This window comes from Pseudochaenichthys georgianus, chromosome 22 (assembly GCF_902827115.2).
Source record: "Pseudochaenichthys georgianus chromosome 22, fPseGeo1.2, whole genome shotgun sequence".
Lineage (NCBI taxonomy): Eukaryota > Metazoa > Chordata > Actinopteri > Perciformes > Channichthyidae > Pseudochaenichthys > Pseudochaenichthys georgianus.
In genome coordinates this window covers 3,578,066-3,599,446 of record NC_047524.1, presented here as the reverse complement: position 1 = coordinate 3,599,446, position 21,381 = coordinate 3,578,066, and the positions used below count along the sequence as shown (strand labels likewise).

Genomic DNA, 21,381 nt, shown 5'->3' with positions numbered 1-21,381 from the left:
TGTATGCACCATATCTGTAATGAGACTCAGTGACCTCGAGTCAGGTCAGCACAGAGGAATCTGTCGAGGACACTCAGCGATACACACTGTACCAGCCCTCCCCTGCTAACCACAACACACACACACACATACACACAGCAACAAAGAAAGATAATTGTGTCCAGTGTGTGGTTTACTTTGTGCTCCTTTGTTCATATCAAGGTCGCTGAGTCAAATATTAGATATTTCATGATACTTTTAAAAACAATATTTGCTATCTCTTCTCTTTGTCCTCAGCTTATCTTCAGACAACCACACACAGCCGTCTTTCCTTTCTGCACATCATTCCTGAAAATGTATCAGGATTGCGATCACGTCGGTGTGTGTGTATACTCTGAAATGTGATGCTGTTCGAGGCACACAGCCATCCCGTCCACAGGAAGCCAGGGGAACCAAGCGGTCCTGTATTACTGTAAGAGACTGGCGCTGTTATTTTACGCTATGCTAAAAAGGGGCTATCTTTAGTTTCTATCGACCAACATGTTTTATTGTTGACTCAAGTTTGAACAGAGATTCAGGACATTATCATACACAAACACTAGTCCTCTGTGATATTCCTCTCCAGCAATTATGTTTTGATTAAGTATTTTACTTTTCTGTATCCACGGTCCTTCCATCTGACTTGTGTATTTCTACTTCGGTGTACATTTCTGTTTCATTTCCCAGAATACCGTTCATCAACACCCAGATAACTCCCATGACCGCCTCCCCTCCGGATGTGTGGAAGGTGAGAAGAGAAAATCATAGCAATCATGTTCGAGGAATACAGCTAGTTTTTTTTACAGTTGAGAGAGAGAGAGTCGAGCCCTCTGATAAAAACTCATGTGTTGTGTTCTGGTTTATTGAAGCTACAGTGCCGGTGGACAAATAGGGTTTTTTTGCTTTAAGAATTTGTAGTTTTGTGAAGAATCAATATAAACCACTGTTCTGAGTGAAAGACATCACAGCTTTCACTTTCAGTTCACAGAATTGTACAATAACTGTGTTGCTTAACTCAAAGGGATGTTCTACCATCTATGAAATAATTGTGTTAAGGATATGGTTTGACCGTGCAAATTTGACTGAGAAAGATGCAGTGAACAACTTCAAGCTTTTGTAAAGAGCCAGACAATAATATTGAAGGTGCTCTGCTGAGTATTTCATGGACATTGAGGTCCATCAAAAAGGTTGAATGCATTTCATTCCTCATAAAGCATTTGCACAACTCTTCTTAATAGTTTGAACCCTGTTTTGTTAGGATCCATGTGTTAGAAGTCTGTTGTCTTCCTTATTGCCTTTCATGACATGTGACTGCCACCTGTTGATCAGTGTATGTAGAAAGAATCCTTTGGCTTGAATGTCTATCTTGCTTTTAAACCAACACATCTGGGATACACACTTTGTTTTAAAGGTCACCTGTTATGCAAAATCCACTTGTTCATGTCTCTTCTACATCAACATGTGTCCCCTCTTCTTCATGTCTCTTCTACATCAACATGTGTCCCCTCTTCTTCCTGTCTCTTCTACATCACCATGTGTCCCCTCTTCTTCATGTCTCTTCTACATCAACATGTGTCCCCTCTTCTTCATGTCTCTTCTACATCAACATGTGTCCCCTCTTCTTCATGTCTCTTCTACATCAACATGTGTCCCCTCTTCTTCATGTCTCTTCTACATCAACATGTCTTCATGTCTCTTCTACATCAACATGTGTCTCATCCTCCGTTTGAAGAGATTCTGGAAGTTTCAGGAAAAAAGTTTCTCTCCCTTTTATTGTCTGAAGATGAGCTGATCAGATTTTGGCCACCTTATCACCTGAATCTCCTCCTAGAGCACCATTGAGTTCTTTGTAACCAAATGTCTCTCAGAGGGGCGTGGGGAGGGGCTCCTTATTTTCATCTAAAGTAACAGACAGAGAATCAGCACTTTGGAAACAGGGCTGAAACATTTCAGACTTAATCTGACCATTAAAGTATTATCGTATACTTGCAAGGATGTTAGCAAGCTAGTAGGGACATGCTTGGGCTCAGTAGCATGACCTCTCCAAGCTAGCTGGCTCAGGAAGGTAGCTAGCTTGAGCACCAACCAAAGTGGAAGATGCTTAAAGAACTCATTATACCCTACTGTCCTACTAGGGCATTGCGTTCCAAGAATGCAGGGTTATTGGTTGTTCCTAGAGTCTCTAAAAGTACAATGGGAGCCAGAGCCTTTTCTTATCAAGCTTCACATTTGTGGAATCAGCTTCCAGTTTGTGTTCGGGCGGCAGACAGCCTATCCGTTTTTAAGAGTGCGCTTAAGGCCTTCCTTTTTGATAAAGCTTATAGTGATAAAATAAAATAATCTAATAAGAGTGCATTGACGAAGATACGTTGTGCCTCTTCACCTATACATGGTAGTTCTTACTCTTTCACTTAAATCCTAAAAACTTAGATCTTATATTTAAAACTTTATCAAACCTTTCCCCTCTCTGACCTCTCGAGGTTTATTAGAGTGTAACAGGTTGCAGAGAACGCCTAGCCCGGCCGGGGAGTGTGGAACGTAGCCACTGACCCACTCCTACCTCCAATGGGGACCTTTCTCCCTGTGTACCTCTCCACCTCTGTTTCCTACTTCTTACTTGCTACCCTTATCCCTCAACCTATCCTAAGGGAGTGCATGTGTGTAGACACGTTAGTTTAGCTGCTATAGGCTTGGACTGTTGAGGGGCACCTTACTCCGTCTTTCTGTCTGTCTGTACCCGTGTACTCTCATGTTCCGATTAACCCAGTTTCCCCAAATCTCTTTTTTGTGTCTACATATACGCCGGGATCCTGAGTCGAGGCTAATCCTGTTGCTGTGGTCGTGTGTCCTGGATCCTCTATCCTGAGCACTGGATCTGAGTCCTGGACTTCGAGTCGTGGCTGAACCTGTCTCTGCGGCCCTGCCAGACTCTCACCTTACTACTTCCCTGATGGCTCCCACAAGATTACTGACATCCTCCTGGATTCATCTTCCTATTATACACACATGCATTTCCAAACATTTGGACTACCTATGTTGTAAATGTATTATCTTTTCGATTTACACACGGCATCTATTGCACGTCTGTCCGTCCTGGGAGAGGGATCCCTCCTCTGTTGCTCTCCCTGAGGTTTCTCCCATGTTCCCTTTAAACTGTGGGTTTTCTCTGGAAGTGTTTCCTTGTACCATGTGAGGGTCTAAGGACAGAGGGTGTCGTATTGTCATACTGATATTCTGTACACACTGTGAAGACCACTGAGACAAATGTAACATTTGTGATATTGGGCTATATAAATAAACATTGATTGATGCTAATGGGCTAATGTTAGCTTGTACTGTTTTTGACTGTCCGTCTCTTTTTCTTTCAAGTCTAGCCCTGGTCCAGCTGGTTTGCTGTCAGTAATATGAGTGATGTATTATGTTATTGTATATCATGTATTGTCATTGTAATTATAAGCACAGAAAACCTTCAAAAAATGAGCAAGCCTCTTTGTATTTGCAATAAATAGCTTTCATTGTCGCATGGAAGCAATAACAACTCAGCAAAAAACAGTGCAACCAGGAGCAAATATAACCACACATATGGAAGAAACCATTACAAAAATTACGTAAAGAACAACTACATCATACAGCTTTGTGACAAAATATACAGAAGAGTAAAGGAATATCTATTTGTTTGCAAGAAAAGCCAACCTCAACAGTCTGACACACACTGAGTCGACACTGGGCCACAGCGAACACAGAGCACAAGAAGAACATGGCACTCCTTCTCCGAGACAAAATAAACAAATAATAGCTGACTTTCAAAGCAATGGTGGCAAAATTGGATTATGCTTGTATATTCTCCCTTTATAGGATTGTATTAAAATAGTTTCTGCATGTTTTCTGTAGTATTTCCAAACCTTCGTCAAAAGAAACCATTTTTCGAAACCCTTGAAGGTAAGGGATTAAGACTACACTTGTTAAAAATATATTGTAGCAGTTTCTCCCAGGCCTCCTTATGACTTAACACAAATGGAGAAGGTGAATGCTGACATTGATAACCATACCCAGCTGTTGTTGTGCACACCTACTCGAGGAGGGCCTGTGAATGGGAAAGAGTTGTAGAAAAATACGTTTTGGACAAACTGATCCGCTGTAGTAAATTAAATCTAGACCAATACTTAGCAACCAGGGTTTTAAAAATCATCATTGCACTGTTGCTTGTGACAAGAAAAACATCTCCTTGTGACAAACTGAAATCAGTAGCTATTAGCAGACCACCAAGCAAAATGGTTATCTCTTTTGTATCTTAAGTGTTTACTTTGAAGAAACAGTGAACACAAAATGGTGGACTTTGGTTTGTAGAGGTTTTGGTTAAGAAAAGGGATTTCCAGGAAGTAGGCATGCTGTAAGGGAGGAGTCATTGTCACACCTGTTTGCAGCTACATGTTCCACTACCTTTTCAGGAGGGGCCCTGGTTCCAATTCCTATGTGAGAATATTACTGTGTGAGCTTAAAGAAATAGGAGAGAATCCAGAAAGTAATCTTCTAAACCGGTACAATTCAAATTGTAACATACAGTAAAGAAAAGGTCTGGGTTTGAATCTGAATCTAAATCATAGGAGTCTGCATTGTATACGACAGCATTCAGTTCACTCGCTGGTAAGAGTTTCGAACAATGAGGTTTTTGAAGCTGCTTCGCTTGTCTGTTAAATCTTCTCAAAGCAGAGAGGCCAGCGCTCCCAGGTGTAAGAAGTGTTTTGGTTTAGTGTCGTATTATGTCTCGCAGCGCTCAGTCACCACATGCAGGAACAACATTTACGGTCAGAGCCTCATGCATGAAAGCATGCTATACATTCACCACAGAGTCACGTTGAGGCGCAGGCATAGATCACACACGTACACACACTGTACATGCACTCACACACTTACACACACAGACTGTAATAGGCTATGGTAGGTCGACTGTACAGTTCAGTGTCGAAGTGTCAGGCTGTATTAACACATATTTGAGCTATGAATGAAAACATCTGGATTGTTTTAGCTGAGATGAGGTGATCTGGGTGGAGGGAATAGTTCAATATAATTTAATAAATGCTTGAAATGGTGTGAGATGAGGTGTGTGAATGTTTAAGGACGTGCTGTTTTTTTTGCAACCCCGGAAAAAAACTTTTAATATTGGACAATTCTACAAGACTTCAAAATATGTTCGATGGCAACAACTTTTTTAACATAATATCTACAATCCAAATGCATAGCAACAACTTTTTGAACTATTATGGTTTTGGTATTCGGGACAACTCCCGACTTCTCTGCCGTACTGAGCTTGATGTTTCTTTGTGCCAAAATATAAACTACATTCGCATAACATTCTCTTCCTCAATGTCCTTCCTAACTGTCTACACTACAGTAACTTTAGGTTAAATAGGCGACTACTGTATTAATGACTTCGGAAATATGTCTACATTAAAAGAAGGCATTACAATTGTATTACTAAGAGCTATAGCAACAATTTAAAAAATACTAGTCATGAGTCCAAGTCCCCCAAAACGCAGTCTTATCCTCTCAATTTGGACAAGACACCAAAAAGAAGTATATGCTTTTTTATTTTCCATAAATGTTTATTTCGCTACATGAAGGTCCCTCCAGTACATGAAATACTGATGCGTGTCGTTGGCCAACATGTAGTTGAATTGAGTTTGTAAAATATACACCATTGTAGAATGTAAACACCGTCCAAGTCACTACACCACCCACATTTCTAGCTTAATGTTAGCCACGGCCATGATTGGTCCCTGATGGGCACCGCTACAACCTCATCATCCTAATGTTCCACTACCTAACGGAAACACTCACGACTTCCTTTACGAGAAAGCTGCAGAATCATCCAATACAAGTGTAATTCCTCGGAACAATGGGCAGTTTTTTGGGTACGGGTATTGCAATCATTTCAAAGGACGACACCGAAGGGCTTTCAATACATAAAAGAAACTATTTTTTCGGAGTGAGAATAGATGTGGGAGTAGCGGAGGTAGGGTGGGGTTTAGCGTGGCATCCTTAGATTTAGTGCATTAGACAAATAAGGCTTCCCAGGAAGGGACATATGCAGCAACAGGGGGCAAGAAGAAAAGGTACAAGAAGGACAATTTGGGAATACAGCAGCTTTTGTAGGGGTGCCCCGGCCCTCAGCATAACATCCCTTACAGTGCCACGAGTGCTTACATTCTTAGTATGGAATGAAACCGCCAACCCTGGCAGCTAAAGCTTACATGTCCTACACACTGAGCTCTACAGGACCATTTTTGATTTGATTGATTTTCACAAAATCTCTTCGGGGTGCAGCAAAAGTGTCGGTAACACGAAAGGCGTGGGGCTTCAACACTACATGAACAGGGAGGTTCACTTGGACTAGTTCAGACCAGGGCTTGGAGAGGAGTACATTCTCTAGTGACCAATCAGAAGGGAGATAGCAGACACCCTGAGGTGAAACAGGAGTTAAGGTATCATCAGGTCGGCATCCACATCCTGACTGAAAAGCAATCCCGGCTCCATCACTTGTGACTAAGTGGAAACTCCCTGCTGACATGGCCGGATGGATATCAAGAGCGGTGAGGTGGCAAACTGATGAAGAGGAAGAGGAAGAGTTGGGCTGGGAGAGCAGAGGGGTGGCGGAAGAAGAGAATACACACATGTATGATATTTAATAGCAAAAGAGGGGATCAGAAAGGGAGAGGGATGGAAGAGGAGGGATTATATTTCAGTTCAGTAAGTGTCAAGTATTTACAATGCAATCACTGATTTAGAGATCTGATGTAATGTCCCTCAATATTAAATACAAATGTAATTGTAAAGTACAATTTAATTCATTCATAATTTACGAACAATCTGGGAGAAGAGAAAAAAAGTGACGCTCACCTGCTCTTACAAAACATCTCAAACTGCCCTCTTTTCATCAAAAATCCCCCCTTTCGCAATAATAACCATTTTTCGACAGTCTCTATATTTTTCTCATCTCCAGGAGAAAAGCTGCACGCTCCGTATCAAACCCATTTCCTGAATTGAATGAACTGAAAATGAATTCCTTCCCAGCCCTAGGAAAAAGGGCATCAGTGGAGAGACGCAAATTTTAAATAAATATGACGTTAATCACATTAAACCACGAAGGTTGTCAATTAGGATTCGACCTGGGTTCCTCTCCTCTCTCCTCTTTTAGGTTACACCAATGAGCTGCGTGTTATATTGCACCATGAGCTGATATGTGGCGGGCGTGTTGATTGTGAGCTTCATGCGGGGGTAAAAATTGAGAAGAACTTAACGAAACAAATACCTACACATCCACGGTAAAATAACCTCACTTAATATCTACACACACACACACACAGTCATGAGCATCAATGTAAAAGGTTGAAGTAGATTGCACAGACACCCTCGCACGTACACAGGCAAAATTAAAGTAGAAAACAGACATAATAAGAAACTCACATACAGAAGATGAAGGCACTATTGCAAGCAAAGTCCAAGTACTATTTGTGACAGAAAACACCAACACCCTCTTCCCAGTCCAGTTCGTATCCCTTGGGCTAGATATCAGGGCTCAGGGGAAATGATTGAGGACGGAGATAACCGTTTATGATTGGTGTTTTTGAGAGCATGTCTTCCTGTGAAACATGCGGAGAAAGTCAGACCTGTTCATAGGAAGTCGTTTGGGTTTGGCATTCTGTCATCTAGCTTTCCTGTCGGTCTCCGTTGAAACAGGAAGAGAGGTGCTGATTCATCTGTCCCTCCCTCACCACCTTCTCCTCTCCTATATCCCGTACATGTCTAGGTATTCAGTAACGTTTCCTATCTGTCTTTACTTTGGGTCGGCGGTGGACTCCCGTGAATAACAAGTGAGTGTGACAAGACATTTGACCTTGAAGTCCTCATTTGCTGTGTGAGCTGAGGAGCGTGGTCGAGTGAACTGAATAATAAGTCGTTCCACTGTCAAGGAACTATCTAGCCCAAGGGTTAGCCACACAAACAAATACACACACATGCATGCAGGCATGCACACACACACACGCACACACACACACAATCATTCATGCGTTCACACTACTGTTCCCCCTCCCGTTCCCCAGGCAGCAGACAAGGCAGTACATTCAGGGTAACACAGAGTCAGTCCCTTCAGAAATCCATCGGATCCTCCTCGGCGAGGTTTTGTTTGGCATCGGTCCTGCCTCCATCTTTCGCTGGCGACCCGTCAATTTCGGGCTTGGCCACAGGGGGCGGGGTGAGACCCGAACCTCCCGCCTGCGCACCCCAGGCGTCAGCGGTAGGCGGGAGGAAATCATCGTCGAAGCCGCAGAAGCCTTCGTCCACACCGTGGTCGTAGCGCTGGTAGGTGGAGGCGTGCACCTCGTTCTCTCGGGACGCTTTCTCCAGCTTGCTGTTCCACATGCCGTAGCCAAAGTAGATTAGAACACCTGAAGGGACACACATATCAACATATATTCACAAATACATACACAATCAGAGGTTTGAGCAATATCGTAGGAGGTCATACACAGATGTAAAAGCACAGAGAAAGAGTGCATGCTCTATCAAGTGGTAAAAACAATTCAGTGAATGGAAGAATACAGCAGTTATTCTGTTTGTACAAAAACTGCATATATTCTGAAAACTACAAAGAAGCAACATGGTAAGTTGAACTGCATGCTGGGAGAATTTACACACAAACCAAAACACTCGCATGCACTCACACACAGATAAATACAGATGTACAGACAGATACAACGGAGGCAGGAAATAAAAGTGAAACGAGACTTCATTGTTCTTCCATCGAAAAACAAACACTCCACACAGTAATGAAATGTATCACTCCATGGTTTACGATCATAACACGGGGAGTTTCCATCTATCTAGGAGGACATTTACACGCAGATCCTGTCTTTAAATCTGGCAATAAAAGACACACATCTAAAGACAAACTGTTGTTCCGTGAGGTGGGCGCTTACCCACGAGGCACCAGATAGAGAATCGTATCCAGGTGATGGCAGACAGTTTGAGCATGAGGTAGATGTTGACCAGCATGGCTGAAACAGGTACAAAGGGCACACAGGGCGCCATGTAGGGCAGGCGCTTTGGGTTCTCTGGCTGCTGGAGGATGATGATGACGAGCAGGACGAGGAAGGTGATGAAGAAGATCAACAGCAGCAGAGCCCACCAGCGACCCTCCCCAATACTGCTCGCGCCTGGAAGGAACAAAAACAATTCGTTCAAATTAATTTCAACATTATATCGTAAACTCCTGTCTGAATGTGTTCTTGTGTTCTCACCAAAGACGACGAAGGAGCAGAAAGCGAAGATGGAAATGAAGAGGAGCAGCACACACACGGTGACTATTCTCCCCGTGGCCGGAGTGGGCCTGTCCATCTTTCCCGGGAGGCCCAATCGGATCCTCAAGGTGTAGTAGCGGGGTCCAATGAGCTTCTTCAACCGCCGGGACAACCCGCCCTCTTCCGCTTCGGCTTCGATGCCAGTGGTCATATCCACCGTGCCGTAGTTTGGGTGGCTGGCGGTGTAGGCGTTTTTATCTGGTTTGCCTATCAGCATCTCGTTGTCCCCCAGCGACGGCAGGTTTTTGGCTCCGCAGGCGTTCGTGGCCGCGCCTCCGAACTCATCTGCTTCGCTGGTTGGTGAACAGGCTTCTTTCTCGCACTCAGCCAGCACGCCTTCCTTTTTCTTGTTGTTCTGCTCCTCAGACAGGAAGTTCACAAAGCCATGGATGTCCCCCTCAGGTTGGTAACGCAGCAGGAGCACACACAGGCTCACCTGCAGACAGGAGGGAAACAACGTGTTTCCATTCAAAGCAGAAGGACCTCATTGTCACCAACCACGGTAACCCCCCCCCCCCCCACCTTATCACCTGAATCTCCTCATATGCCCCTTTCACACCAGGGTTCCAGGGCCGGTTCGGAGCTTGAGCCTGATAAGCAGCGGAGCCGGCTCTTTTCCCAGAAAACCGGTTCTTACCAAGCACCAAAACATTTTCGGTCTAGAAGCAAGAACCGCACACGAACCGCATATGAACTACATATGAACCGCATACGAACCGCATACGAACCGAACCGCATACGAACCGCATACGAACCGCATACGAACCGAACCGCATACGAACCGCATACGAACCGCATACGAACCGCATACGAACCGCATACGAACCGCATACGAACCGCATACGAACCGAACCGCATACGAACCGCATACGAACCGCATACGAACCGCATACGAACCGCTTACGAACCGCATACGAACCGAACCGCATACGAACCGCATACGAACCGCATACGAACCGCATACGAACCGCATACGAACCGCATACGAACCGCATACGAACCGAACCGCATACGAACCGCATACGAACCGCATACGAACCGAACCGCATACGAACCGAACCGCATACGAACCGCATACGAACCGCATACGAACCGCATACGAACCGAACCGCATACGAACCGCATACGAACCGCATACGAACCGCATACGAACCGAACCGCATACGAACCGCATACGAACCGCATACGAACCGCATACGAACCGCATACGTCGGATTAACCTTAGCTAACAATTTATGGCGAGTACGGCAAATACAAGTTGTAACAAGCAGTAGCGCTGAGCAAAGTGACTAGAACGCAACCACACAAAAAAAACACACTTTATAAAGTCAGGCAACACTAACCAGGCTTCCTGTGATTCTGTTTATTTGTACCTTACTTTGACCATCCGTTCGCTGTCATTGATCATTGTGGAGAGAGGCAGACGTGTTGTTTTGTATTATAGCAGCTATCGGATGGAATCAATACGTGGGCTACAGGTTGTCATGTCCGACTATCACAAGTAGAATCATAATGAAAAATACGCCGGTAAAATGTGCTTGTAGAAAACGGCTTATGCCACAATAGGATAGATAGTAGTCAAGATAGTCAGTTTAGCTTCGGTTGCTATGCCAACATCACCCATTTTATACCAGAGAAACCTTCATAACAGCGTTGTGATGCCAAACAGCGTCAATTCATACTAAAACACATCTAAAGTAACGGTACGTCCACACGGCAGCGTGCGTTGAAGCTCGCCGGTGGGCTTGTCTGGAGCGCGACCAACAACCAATCACATTAATCTCCCGCCCCGGACACACAAGCACGCAGTTTGATTGGCTGGCGCTTCTGTCGACGCTTGAAAAGTTGAACTTTTCTCAACTTTCGAAACCACAATGCAGTTTGGCGAAGCGTGACGTCACCCCATTCAAAGTGAATGGGAAGCGTCTCCGTTGAAGCAACGCACACTGCCATGTGGACGGTAACAGACAGAGGATCAGCACTTTTGAAACAGGGCTGAAACAGAGGGGATTATGGGTAATGCTACAATGTTCTGTTTGGTATTTCGAGCCAAACACTTCAGAGACATGTTTTGTATATAACTGAGACCTATAATATATTGATGAAAAACAGTATAATAGGGAAGACTCTCTTCCTACTTGTCTTAAGTTTTCACATAATTATCATTCAAGTGCATTTCAAATCATCTCAAAATCTCAGGAACAAATGTAAAAAATGTGATGTGTCCAGAGTGATAAAACTCACCAGGGTGTAGGCCAGCAGAGTCCCTATGGACATCATCTCGATGAGGTCTCTGAGGCTGACCATGAGAGACAGCAGGGCAGCCAGGAAGCCCGACACCACACACGCCACAGCAGGGGTCTCTGTGTATGGAGACACATTGGCCAGGAACCTGAACGCACAGGAAAATAAGATCAGAGACTCCGTTTTTTTATTTAGATTGAAGAAAAGGAACACTTAATAAGATACTGACTTAAACAGCAGGCCGTCCCCTGCCATGGCATAGATGATCCTGGGCATGGGGAACAGGGACCCCAGGAGGGATACAGTGAGTCCTGCTATGGAGCCCACCGCCACGATATACTTTGCGAACATACAGCCGTGCACGGCAAACATCTCCATGAGCGGAGCGTCCGCGTCAATCTCATCGTACGGCACCATCAGAGTCAGGATCACAGAAACCTGGATGGAGGAGGGTTGACAAAGCAGAGTTTGTTAATTACATTTTCTGTTGCTGTATAAGCTTGAACTATTTCTGAAAACTACTCATTGATAAGATATTTGATTAGATATTTAAAGGTGGGGTCGGTACGTTTGAGAAACCGGCTCGAGATACACTTTGTTATATTCCATTGAATGCTCTTAACATCCCGATAGCAATGAATATATTAAGTGCTTTGACAACAAATCCATTCAAAAATGTCATCTGTGGAAGCCGTGGCGCTGTAAAAAGCACGACCAATCATCTGAGCCTTTTTTCCGGCTGTGTATTTTCAAATTCTGGTGCACTCGAGCTGGTTTCTCCAAAATGACCTACCCCACCTTCTTTATTCACTATGTGTAGAATTTGGCGCCCCCAGTGGTAGTATATAAAAACACACTTTTGCACAGCCCAATGCAGGGTATTAATAACTCGTTTTCACAGTAACTAAGAAACCTGTTGAGGATGATATGATGTGATCAAAATCTGCAGTACAGCAACTAAATGTGTGACTGTTTCCCACCTCATCAGATTAATTTGATTAATGCTTTAATCATCTAAACATAAAAGCTTTAATTACTGACAAGTGTTAAGTTATATTTGCACATCCTAGCTTTAAACAGCTAGCGTGTTCAGCTCACTGCATTTCTTATCACATGCAAAATGCTCATTAGTCATTCTTCTTTCTCACTGTGTGTGTGTGTGTGTGTGTGTGTGTGTGTGTGTGTGTGTGTGTGTGTGTGTGTGTGTGTGTGTGTGTGTGTGTGTGTGTGTGTGTGTGTGTGTGTGTGTGTGTGTGTGTGTGTGTGTGTGTGTGTGTGTGTGTGTGTGTGTGTGTGTGTGTGTGTGTGTGTGTGTGTGTGTGTGTGTGTGTGTGTGTGTGTGTGTGTGTGTGTGTGTGTGTGTGTGTGTGTGTGTGTGTGTGTGTGTGTGTGTGAGCGGTTTTTATCCCCGGGTCTGACGTGTGAAATCATGCAGGGCCATCTGTCACAGCTACTGTGCTGCAATAGAGAAGGATCTGCTTGAGCAGCTTGCAAAAAAGAGAGTGGCACAATAAAAAAGACTAACCCTGACAGAGAGGAAGATGCAGAGATCATCTTCCTCATGGTGATCATGGTGCTCTTTAACCCTCTGACGAATCAGAGCACAGGACAATGTGAGTGATCCGGTCAAAGGGGACTCTACTAATCTACCAGGAACCCTGCGACACATGGTTTACATGTGTGTTTGAAACGGCTTCTTACTGTGAGTTAACCAGCTGTCGGCACATTTTTTGAGCTTGCATATACATAAGGCAGTGCTTCTCAAAGTGTGGTCCGCGGACCACTGGTGGTCCGTGAGCGCCCCCTAGTGGTCCGTGAGTATATTGGTAACATTTCACATTTGAAATAAATACATTTATTTAAGTTTTTCGCACTCTCGCGGGAATATCTCCGCAATGGAGCGAGCTTAAGTTTCACTTTCGATTGCATGATATAGCCCAGATAAACACCTTCATCACACATGTGGCCACTTGTTTGTACCATTTTCAGGCGATTTGTAAAAAACGATGTGTTTTTAGATATTTGTGGAGTTAGGTGGTCCGCGAGTGTTTTTTTATTGGTTAAGTGGTCCTTGGTATGAAAAGGTTTGAGAAACACTGGGTTAGAGCTACCCAACGTGAATAAGTCGTTGTAAGGAAATGTAACCTGGAAAAACATGACATACTTATTCTACATTCTTACACCCAAGCCACCAAAGAAAACATGACATGTTATTTGCTTAGTGATTACAGTTATGCTGGATCTTAAACTGCAGTAGCCAGAGGATCCTGACTAAAGCAAAAATATCTTAAGTTAAAAAATCTAAGATGCCTACGGAGTGAGACGGATCAAAGAACGATGGAGATTAAGAGAGGCTGAGAGAAAAGATCATGGTAAGACAAGGGTAGAGTTATTTGGAGAAATGGGTGTGACTGGGAGACAGAGAGAAAGAGAAGGAGGAGGTATTCAAAGAGAAGTTTTAAAGTTCATGTAATCCTTGGCCCCAGATGGTTTAGAAAGATTCGCCCTCCTGATTGGCTGCTGTTACATGGTACCCATAGCAACAACTTTCCATTACACATGTGTCAAAGTTAGAAATCTGGAAGGCTGTGTGAGCAAAGATGAGAGATGAGACTCACACCCACACAGTGTGAGTGCAGGGGGAACATCTTGACATTTGATTTTCAGATCTTTATTTTTAAAACACTCTCGCAATAACAACTTGGGATGCATTACCTGTCACTTATTAGACGCTTTTATCCAACGCGACTTACATACACTCAATACTGTTGAGGATTCGTCTGTCAAGTAAAAGAGGTATTCACGAACATTGGAGTCAGTGAGCCATGTTAAAATCTCTCTATTTGCTGTAGTGATACTTTGAATGACAAGATAAGGGTTTGGCATCCACAGCCCATTTCTCACTCCTCAATGATAATAACGAGAAACAAATGGAGACTTTTACTTTGTGTACACAGTATGTCTGTGTTCCTCAAGGTAACTCACAGAGACGTAGGCAGTGAGGCAGGTGATAAGTGAGGCAGTGATGGCGTAGGGGATGGAGGTGTTGGGACTCTTGGCCTCCTCTCCTGTTGTAGCAATAATGTCAAATCCAATGAAGGCATAGAAACAGGTGGCGGCACCCTGCATCACCTGGAACAGGAGAAGATAAAGCTTGCATTTAATTTTCATTTAATTTGTATTTGTTCCGTTCGTGGTATGCACAAATGAATGTATCACAATTATTCACAAAACATGTCTCTATAAACACACCATACCCGAAAAGGAGCAGGGAGAAGAAACTAATCTTATATTACCCGCCCCTTTCTACAAATAAATAAATAGAAATAGATGGTCTGTCCTTCATGTTTTCTTATTCACAGCCACTCATAACAGTATCATAGGAAATTAAGAGAAACACAAAAATGTACAAAACAAAATACTTAGTTCCCACTTGACAGTTGACGGAAAGAAACACAACATACATAGAGAACATCAGCAGACCTTCCTTCCATGTAATTACATTTGCATGTGCATGTGTGTGTGTGTGTGTGTGTGTGTGTGTGTGTGTGTGTGTGTGTGTGTGTGTGTGTGTGTGTGTGTGTGTGTGTGTGTGTGTGTGTGTGTGTGTGTGTGTGTGTGTGTGTGTGCATGTGTGTGTGTGCGTGTGTGTGTGTGTGTGTGTGTGTGTGTGTGTGTGTGTGTGTGTGTGTGTGTGTGTGTGTGTGTGTGTGTGTGTGTGTGTGTGTGTGTGTGTGCATGTGTGTGTGTGCGTGTGTGTGTGTGGTGTGTGTGTGTGTGTGTGTGTGTGTGTGTGTGTGTGTGTGTGTGTGTGTGTGTGTGTGTGTGTGTGTGTGTGTGTGTGTGTGTGTGTGTGTGTGTGTGTGTGTGGACTAGCATTACTATACTTGTGGGGACCCACATTTGTTTACATAGTCACGTGTGGGGACTCGCCTCCCTTATGGGGACAAATTGGAGGTCCCCATGAGGGGGATCATTAATTTTAGGGTGAAGACTTGGTTAGGTTTAGGATTAGGGTAAGGCATGTGTTGGTTATGGTTAAGGTTAGGATAAGACTCCAGGAAATGCATGTAAGTCAATGTAATGTCCCCTGAAGTGATGTATAAATGGTATGTGTGTGTGTGTGTGTGTGTGTGTGTGTGTGTGTGTGTGTGTGTGTGTGTGTGTGTGTGTGTGTGTGTGTGTGTGTGTGTGTGTGTGTGTGTGTGTGTGTGTGTGGTGTGTGTGTGTGTGTGTGTGTGTGTGTGTGTGTGTGTGTGTGTGTGTGTGTGTGTGTGTGTGTGTGTGTGTGTGTGCATACCCCCGACCAGCCGAAGGGCAGGAATTTCCCATCGTCCCAGTTCTCTCCATTGACGAAGAACAGCCCGGCGATCATCATGAACACCCACACTGCGAGGTTGATGACATTCAGCACGTTGTTGAAGCCCACAGAGTTCTTCACTCCCAGAGCCACGATGACCGTCACCAGCAGAGCGATGACCAGCGCCAGCAGGTCGGGGTACGACTGCTCGCCTTTACCTGAAACCACAGATGCTGTAGTTGTGATAGCAGTAGGGAATGCACATTTGCACAGCAATCAAATCAAACTTTATTTGTATAGCCCAATACCACAAAACACGTTTGTCTCAGTGGGCTTTACAGATAAAAACATTGTATATGATGGAGTTACAGCAAAATGAGAAGACAAGATAGTGTGTGGAATACAAATAAAACAAAAATAAAATAAGATTCAACAAAAGACAATGAAAATACATAAAACATTCAAATTAACCATAGAAATAAAATAAAATGAATACCATCAAATGCCAGCTCTAACTGAAGGCTTTGTTAAAAATGTAGGTCTTCCACACGCTCTTAAAGGTTTGGACACTCTCTGCCTCTCTGATTAAAACAGGAAGTTGGTTCCAGAGAAAGGGAGCTCTGAATGACTCTTGATCTTGTTTTGCAGACTCTGGGCTCCACTAATAGACCTGGGAGCGTAATGTTCTAGCGGGGCAATAGTGGATACAAATGTATTTTAGGTAAGACGGTGCCTGAACATTTAGCACTTTGTAAGTTAAAGGTCTCCTATCATGCTATTTTTAGGCATATATTATAGGTCTTAGATATATAAAAAGATATTAAAAAAACATGTCTAGGAAGTGTTTTGCTCCAAATACCAAACAGATCACCCATTCTAGCCATGCCTCATATCGCTCTATTTCAGCCTTTTTACTAAAGTGCTGATTTTTTTAAAGAGGGGGCGGAGCTTATGCCTGCTCACATTTCCGATATTACGTCATATCGGCAGCAAATCTGGATCAGCTCCGTTGTACCTCAGAGAGATTTGCGTACGGAGGAAAAGAGAGAGGGTTTGGTTTTTGACGTACCGGGGACAGATATTTATGCATAAAAGACATCAAAAAGTGCATTTAGCATGATAGGTCCCCTTTAAAATAAGTATTTTAAAATCAATTCCGTGCTTTGCTGGTAGCCAGTGTAGAGCTGCAATATCATTAGTTGCTATTTAACATAACTCTGCTAAGTCTTTATACATACACACACACAGGTGGCCAAACAGAAACTAACGAGACATATTTTGAGTTATATTTCCCTTGCTTTCCTGCGGTTAGGAGTAACAGCCGTTTATCTCCAGCAGGAAAAGGAAAACGTGAACTTTCCATTATGGATGGGAACAGCTGGCCATGCTGCTTACCATGTGACTAATACCTCTGCTGTGCCAGTGTCCGACAGGAAGAGGCTGTCAGGGTGGGGTCACACAGTGAGACATCCCTGGCACACACATCAGCTCGAGTGTAACACCACAGAGGCAGGCAGTCCCCTCGTGGTACGTTTATAACCTGGAAAACTATGTTCCATGAATCATTTAGAAATACAAGATGCTCCGTCCTCTATTTCTCTACATAATGACACAATTTCCGAGATAAGAAGCAAAACATTGTTTGGACGCTCCGTGGAAATATTCTGATACGGTTTGGATGATTTCCCAGATAATGTTGCAATCATTTTTTCCAAAACAGGACGTCAAGCCACTGTCATGTAAACTGTGTCCAGTGATACAGATAACAGTGTGCTTCTGTTACGTGTTGAGAAGGCAATTCATGACAGAGAACAAACATTACTGCAAGAATAAAGAATGACAGCAAAGATATAGTTCATTCAATCTGTTTCTTTGGTTCAAACGATTTGTAACGCAACCCAGGAGGACTCAGGTTCAAGCAAATACAAAGGTGATATGTAAAGCCAGAATCTAAGAGGAAGCTTTGATGACAGACGGGGAGTAAAAGGCATACTTTTCGCTTAGATTTCAATTGGGTGAATGTCTGTTTTTGAAGCAATCACTGCTTGACAGTAGACAGTAGACAGTTGGCTGATACATAATAAGCTGTAGATAAAATGTGGAAGATAATGAAGGGAAAGGATTCAATTACTTTTCAAACATAAAAAATAAAAACGTTCTCATTTCTCATTTGTAAATAGAAAAGAAAAAGCAAAAAGTAGAATTTGCTATTCCAAAGTCATTTTTTTCCGAGCACGAAACATTGCAAGTTTATTATCTCTCTCTGGTCGTCCTCAGACGAGCCCTCCATCGTCGCTTCCAGTCATCCCGGTTCTCCGTACATCTGGCCAGTTTATTGGCACTTTGTGCTGCTGCGTCGTTCTCGAGTACGTCCACGTGTGTTTGTGCGGGACGTCCTCGTGACCGATGCCCGCGTGTTGGTTCCCACAGCACCAATTTGCCGGCTGGCAGCTCTTGATGCCTTTGGCAATGTCCTGCTCGTCTCATTCTCCTGGCTGCAATTTTCTCGCTCACCCTTGGTAATCCCTCGTACAGGATGTTGTTGGTTACATGTACACTCTTGCTGATGTTAAATACTGCTCGCAACATTCTGGTGTAGCATCCGTCTAGAGACGTTTGCAGGGTTGGCTTCAGGGTCCAGCCTTCACTGCCATAGAAGAAGCTGAGGTTGATTTGACGGGGGACGTTGGAGTTCCATACACTGGGCATGCCGTTCAGGGCCCTCCATGCCTTCCTCACCTTGAGATCTTGCTCGGTTGAGTTGACCCATGAGCCCAGGTACTTGAAGTCCTTGACTTCTTTAAGCACTTCTGTTGTTGTCAGAGGTGGATGTTCCGGTAAGATGTTATAGGTAATAACCTCAGTTTTCTTGGCGTTTAGCCTCATTATAAGTTTTACTCTGTTGTATAGTATCACTGACGCAAGTACTTAACCTTATCTCATATTCATCCAAATTCATAAACTAAAATATGTGTAGTGGGAATATTGTTTTAATTGGATCCAAAGCAGTCGCAGACTCACATCCTTCCCCACTCACCTAAGCCGCTGAGCGTTCCGATGTGTGTGATCATAAAGTTGCTGATAGTGTGATTGGCCAGTGAGTCCGCCATGCTGCTGAGAGCCGACGCCCCCGCGGCCGTGCCGATCAGATACTCCAGGATCAAGTTCCAGCCGATGAAAAACGCCACGCACTCGCCCACCGTCACGTAGCTGTAGGTGTAGGCCGATCCTGTGGTCTTAGGCACCCGCACGCCAAACTCTGCATAACACACTCCTGTGGGACGGAGGAGAACACAGACACACACATCAGTGAAAGGGCTGCATTATCATCCAATTGAAAGATGTTGGAGTATAGATAGGAGACGATAGGGAGGACTAAAACATCCCCTGAGTGCCTTTTACATTATAGCTTTGCCCTAATAATGTATTTGCCCTTGATCGTATTGCAGGGTTATTAAAAGGCTCTTAATATCATATCAGTTTACTTGGGATAACCTCAATGCTTTGGCCTTTCATGTGTTATAGTGAGCCTTGTGTGTGTGTGTGTGTGTGTGTGTGTGTGTGTGTGTGTGTGTGTGTGTGTGTGTGTGTGTGTGTGTGTGTGTGTGTGTGTGTGTGTGTGTGTGTGTGTGTGTGTGTGTGTGTGTGTGTGTGTGTGTGTGTGTGTGTGGTGTGTGTGTGTGTGTGTGTGTGTGTGTGTGTGTGTGTGTGTGTGTGTGTGTGTGTGTGTGTGTGTGTGCGCGCGTGCGAAAGAGAGACAGTAATGGACGGCAGGAGAGAAGTCGCTATGTGCATTTTCTCACCCGACAGTATGGAGGCCACAGCGGCGATAATGAAGGACACAATGACCCCCGGACCGGCCATCTCCTTGGCAACCAGTCCAGAGACCACGTACATCCCCGTCCCCACGCAGCTGCCCACGCCCAGCGACACCAGGTCCACTGTGGATAAGACCCGGGCCAGTTTGGTCCCATGGGCGCCTGTGCCCGTCGTGGCTGAATCCAACATGGACTCCACCGGTTTGGTCCTCAGGACGCGGGACGTGAAGGTGTTCCACGTGGAGCCCCATTGTACCCTCCGAGGGTCTAGCTTCACTAACAGACTGCTCATAGTGAGAGCCCAAGGTCAAGGGTCAGAGTCAAAGGGAAGAAGAGCAGGAGGTTCTTTGGTACTCTTGGTAAGTTCACCGTTTCCTTGGACGCACCGTGGAAAAAGAGTATTCCTTTTCCAAATGATGGTATATTCAAAAGAAGGATGTTTTGTGTTGCTGCCCTTGCCTCTTGTCTCTTTTCCAGGTTTAGTGAAATGCCATCGTAGTTGTTCCCCACATGGTGAGAAAGCTATCTGGAAAACAAAGGGAACATGTTTCATCGTTTCAGCATTTCACAGCACATTGTCCCATATTATTGTTCTGTACTTTCATGCACGCCAAGGAGCCCAACAGAGGAGACACATTTCCCCACAAACAAAGCGTAACTAACTAGGAAGCAACTAATTAGCAGTCCTCTGCCTGCAGCCCTGTTGCTATAGTAGCCAAGCTCATTAGAGAAGGCAATGGATGCTAACCCTTTGTTCTTGTTTCTAAGTGTGAGAAGGGGCTGTACCTGTACTCAGATGTGATGAGAAGAAAGAAAGGGCTTTCAGGGTGTAATTGAACTCTCCTGCTTGGTGGCATTATATTCAGAATAATTGTCCCGGTTCATTTGAGGCTCCCTTTACGAATGCATGTAGTTCAGTAATACTTTACATGATAACAAATTTGAGATACTTGCAATTTACCTGAGTTTATGAGTTTTGTACTCCTTTCTACCTTTACTCATTGCATTTAAGATTGTACATTTAAAACGTAACCCTGTGAAATACAGGTTACAAAACAGTCGACTATCTGTATTCGTCCAATCAAATACAAATAAAATCTCAGCCAAAAAAATCAGAACTCCCCTCCCAAAAAAAATATTAAAAATAAAATGTGACAGACTAAAATGAGATTATGCTCACAGGGTCCGTTATTCTATATAATTAGCTATTTTCAGCTTTTTTATATTTTTTGTACATAAAAAAACGAAACTTTTTTATTTATTTTTTTTAAAACATGTAAACATGTGAAAAGCTGAATAAAAAGAGAATAAAAAAAAACGAAACTTATTTATGTTTTTCAACTTGAAAATGTTTGAGAAATAAAAATGGTTTGTATAATTATACTGCAGCAACAAAAAAGCAAAAGCCACTAAACTGTGCTTTGTTGTTTTAAATATTTTCTACATCATTGAATCAACCGATGGAAAAGGCTCTGTGTTAAACATGTGGGCAGCACAACACACAACAGGAACATGGAGCTGAATGGGATTCGAGGCAGGCAGTTAATCAAATACCTGAAGCTCTTTTGTGGAGAATAATTGCGACAATTATGTATAACGTTTTCAAACTACTTCAAACCGCAGAGGCTATAAAATAGTTTAC

The 21,381-nt window shown here is 43.7% G+C and overlaps 1 protein-coding gene across 1 annotated transcript; it reads right to left on the bottom strand.

Moving 5' to 3' along the window:
• Positions 1 to 3,507: 3,507 nt before the first annotated feature.
• slc7a14a (solute carrier family 7 member 14a) lies at positions 3,508 to 20,259 on the bottom strand. Its single transcript, XM_034112079.2, has 9 exons — positions 19,725 to 20,259; positions 18,959 to 19,195; positions 15,922 to 16,139; positions 14,607 to 14,753; positions 11,851 to 12,059; positions 11,622 to 11,769; positions 9,318 to 9,813; positions 8,997 to 9,233; positions 3,508 to 8,465 (listed from the first exon to the last, which is right to left on the bottom strand). Exons 1-9 carry the CDS (start codon positions 20,029 to 20,031, stop codon positions 8,167 to 8,169), a joined length of 2,298 nt encoding a protein of 765 aa, XP_033967970.1. The 5' UTR covers positions 20,032 to 20,259; the 3' UTR covers positions 3,508 to 8,166.
• Positions 20,260 to 21,381: the final 1,122 nt, after the last annotated feature.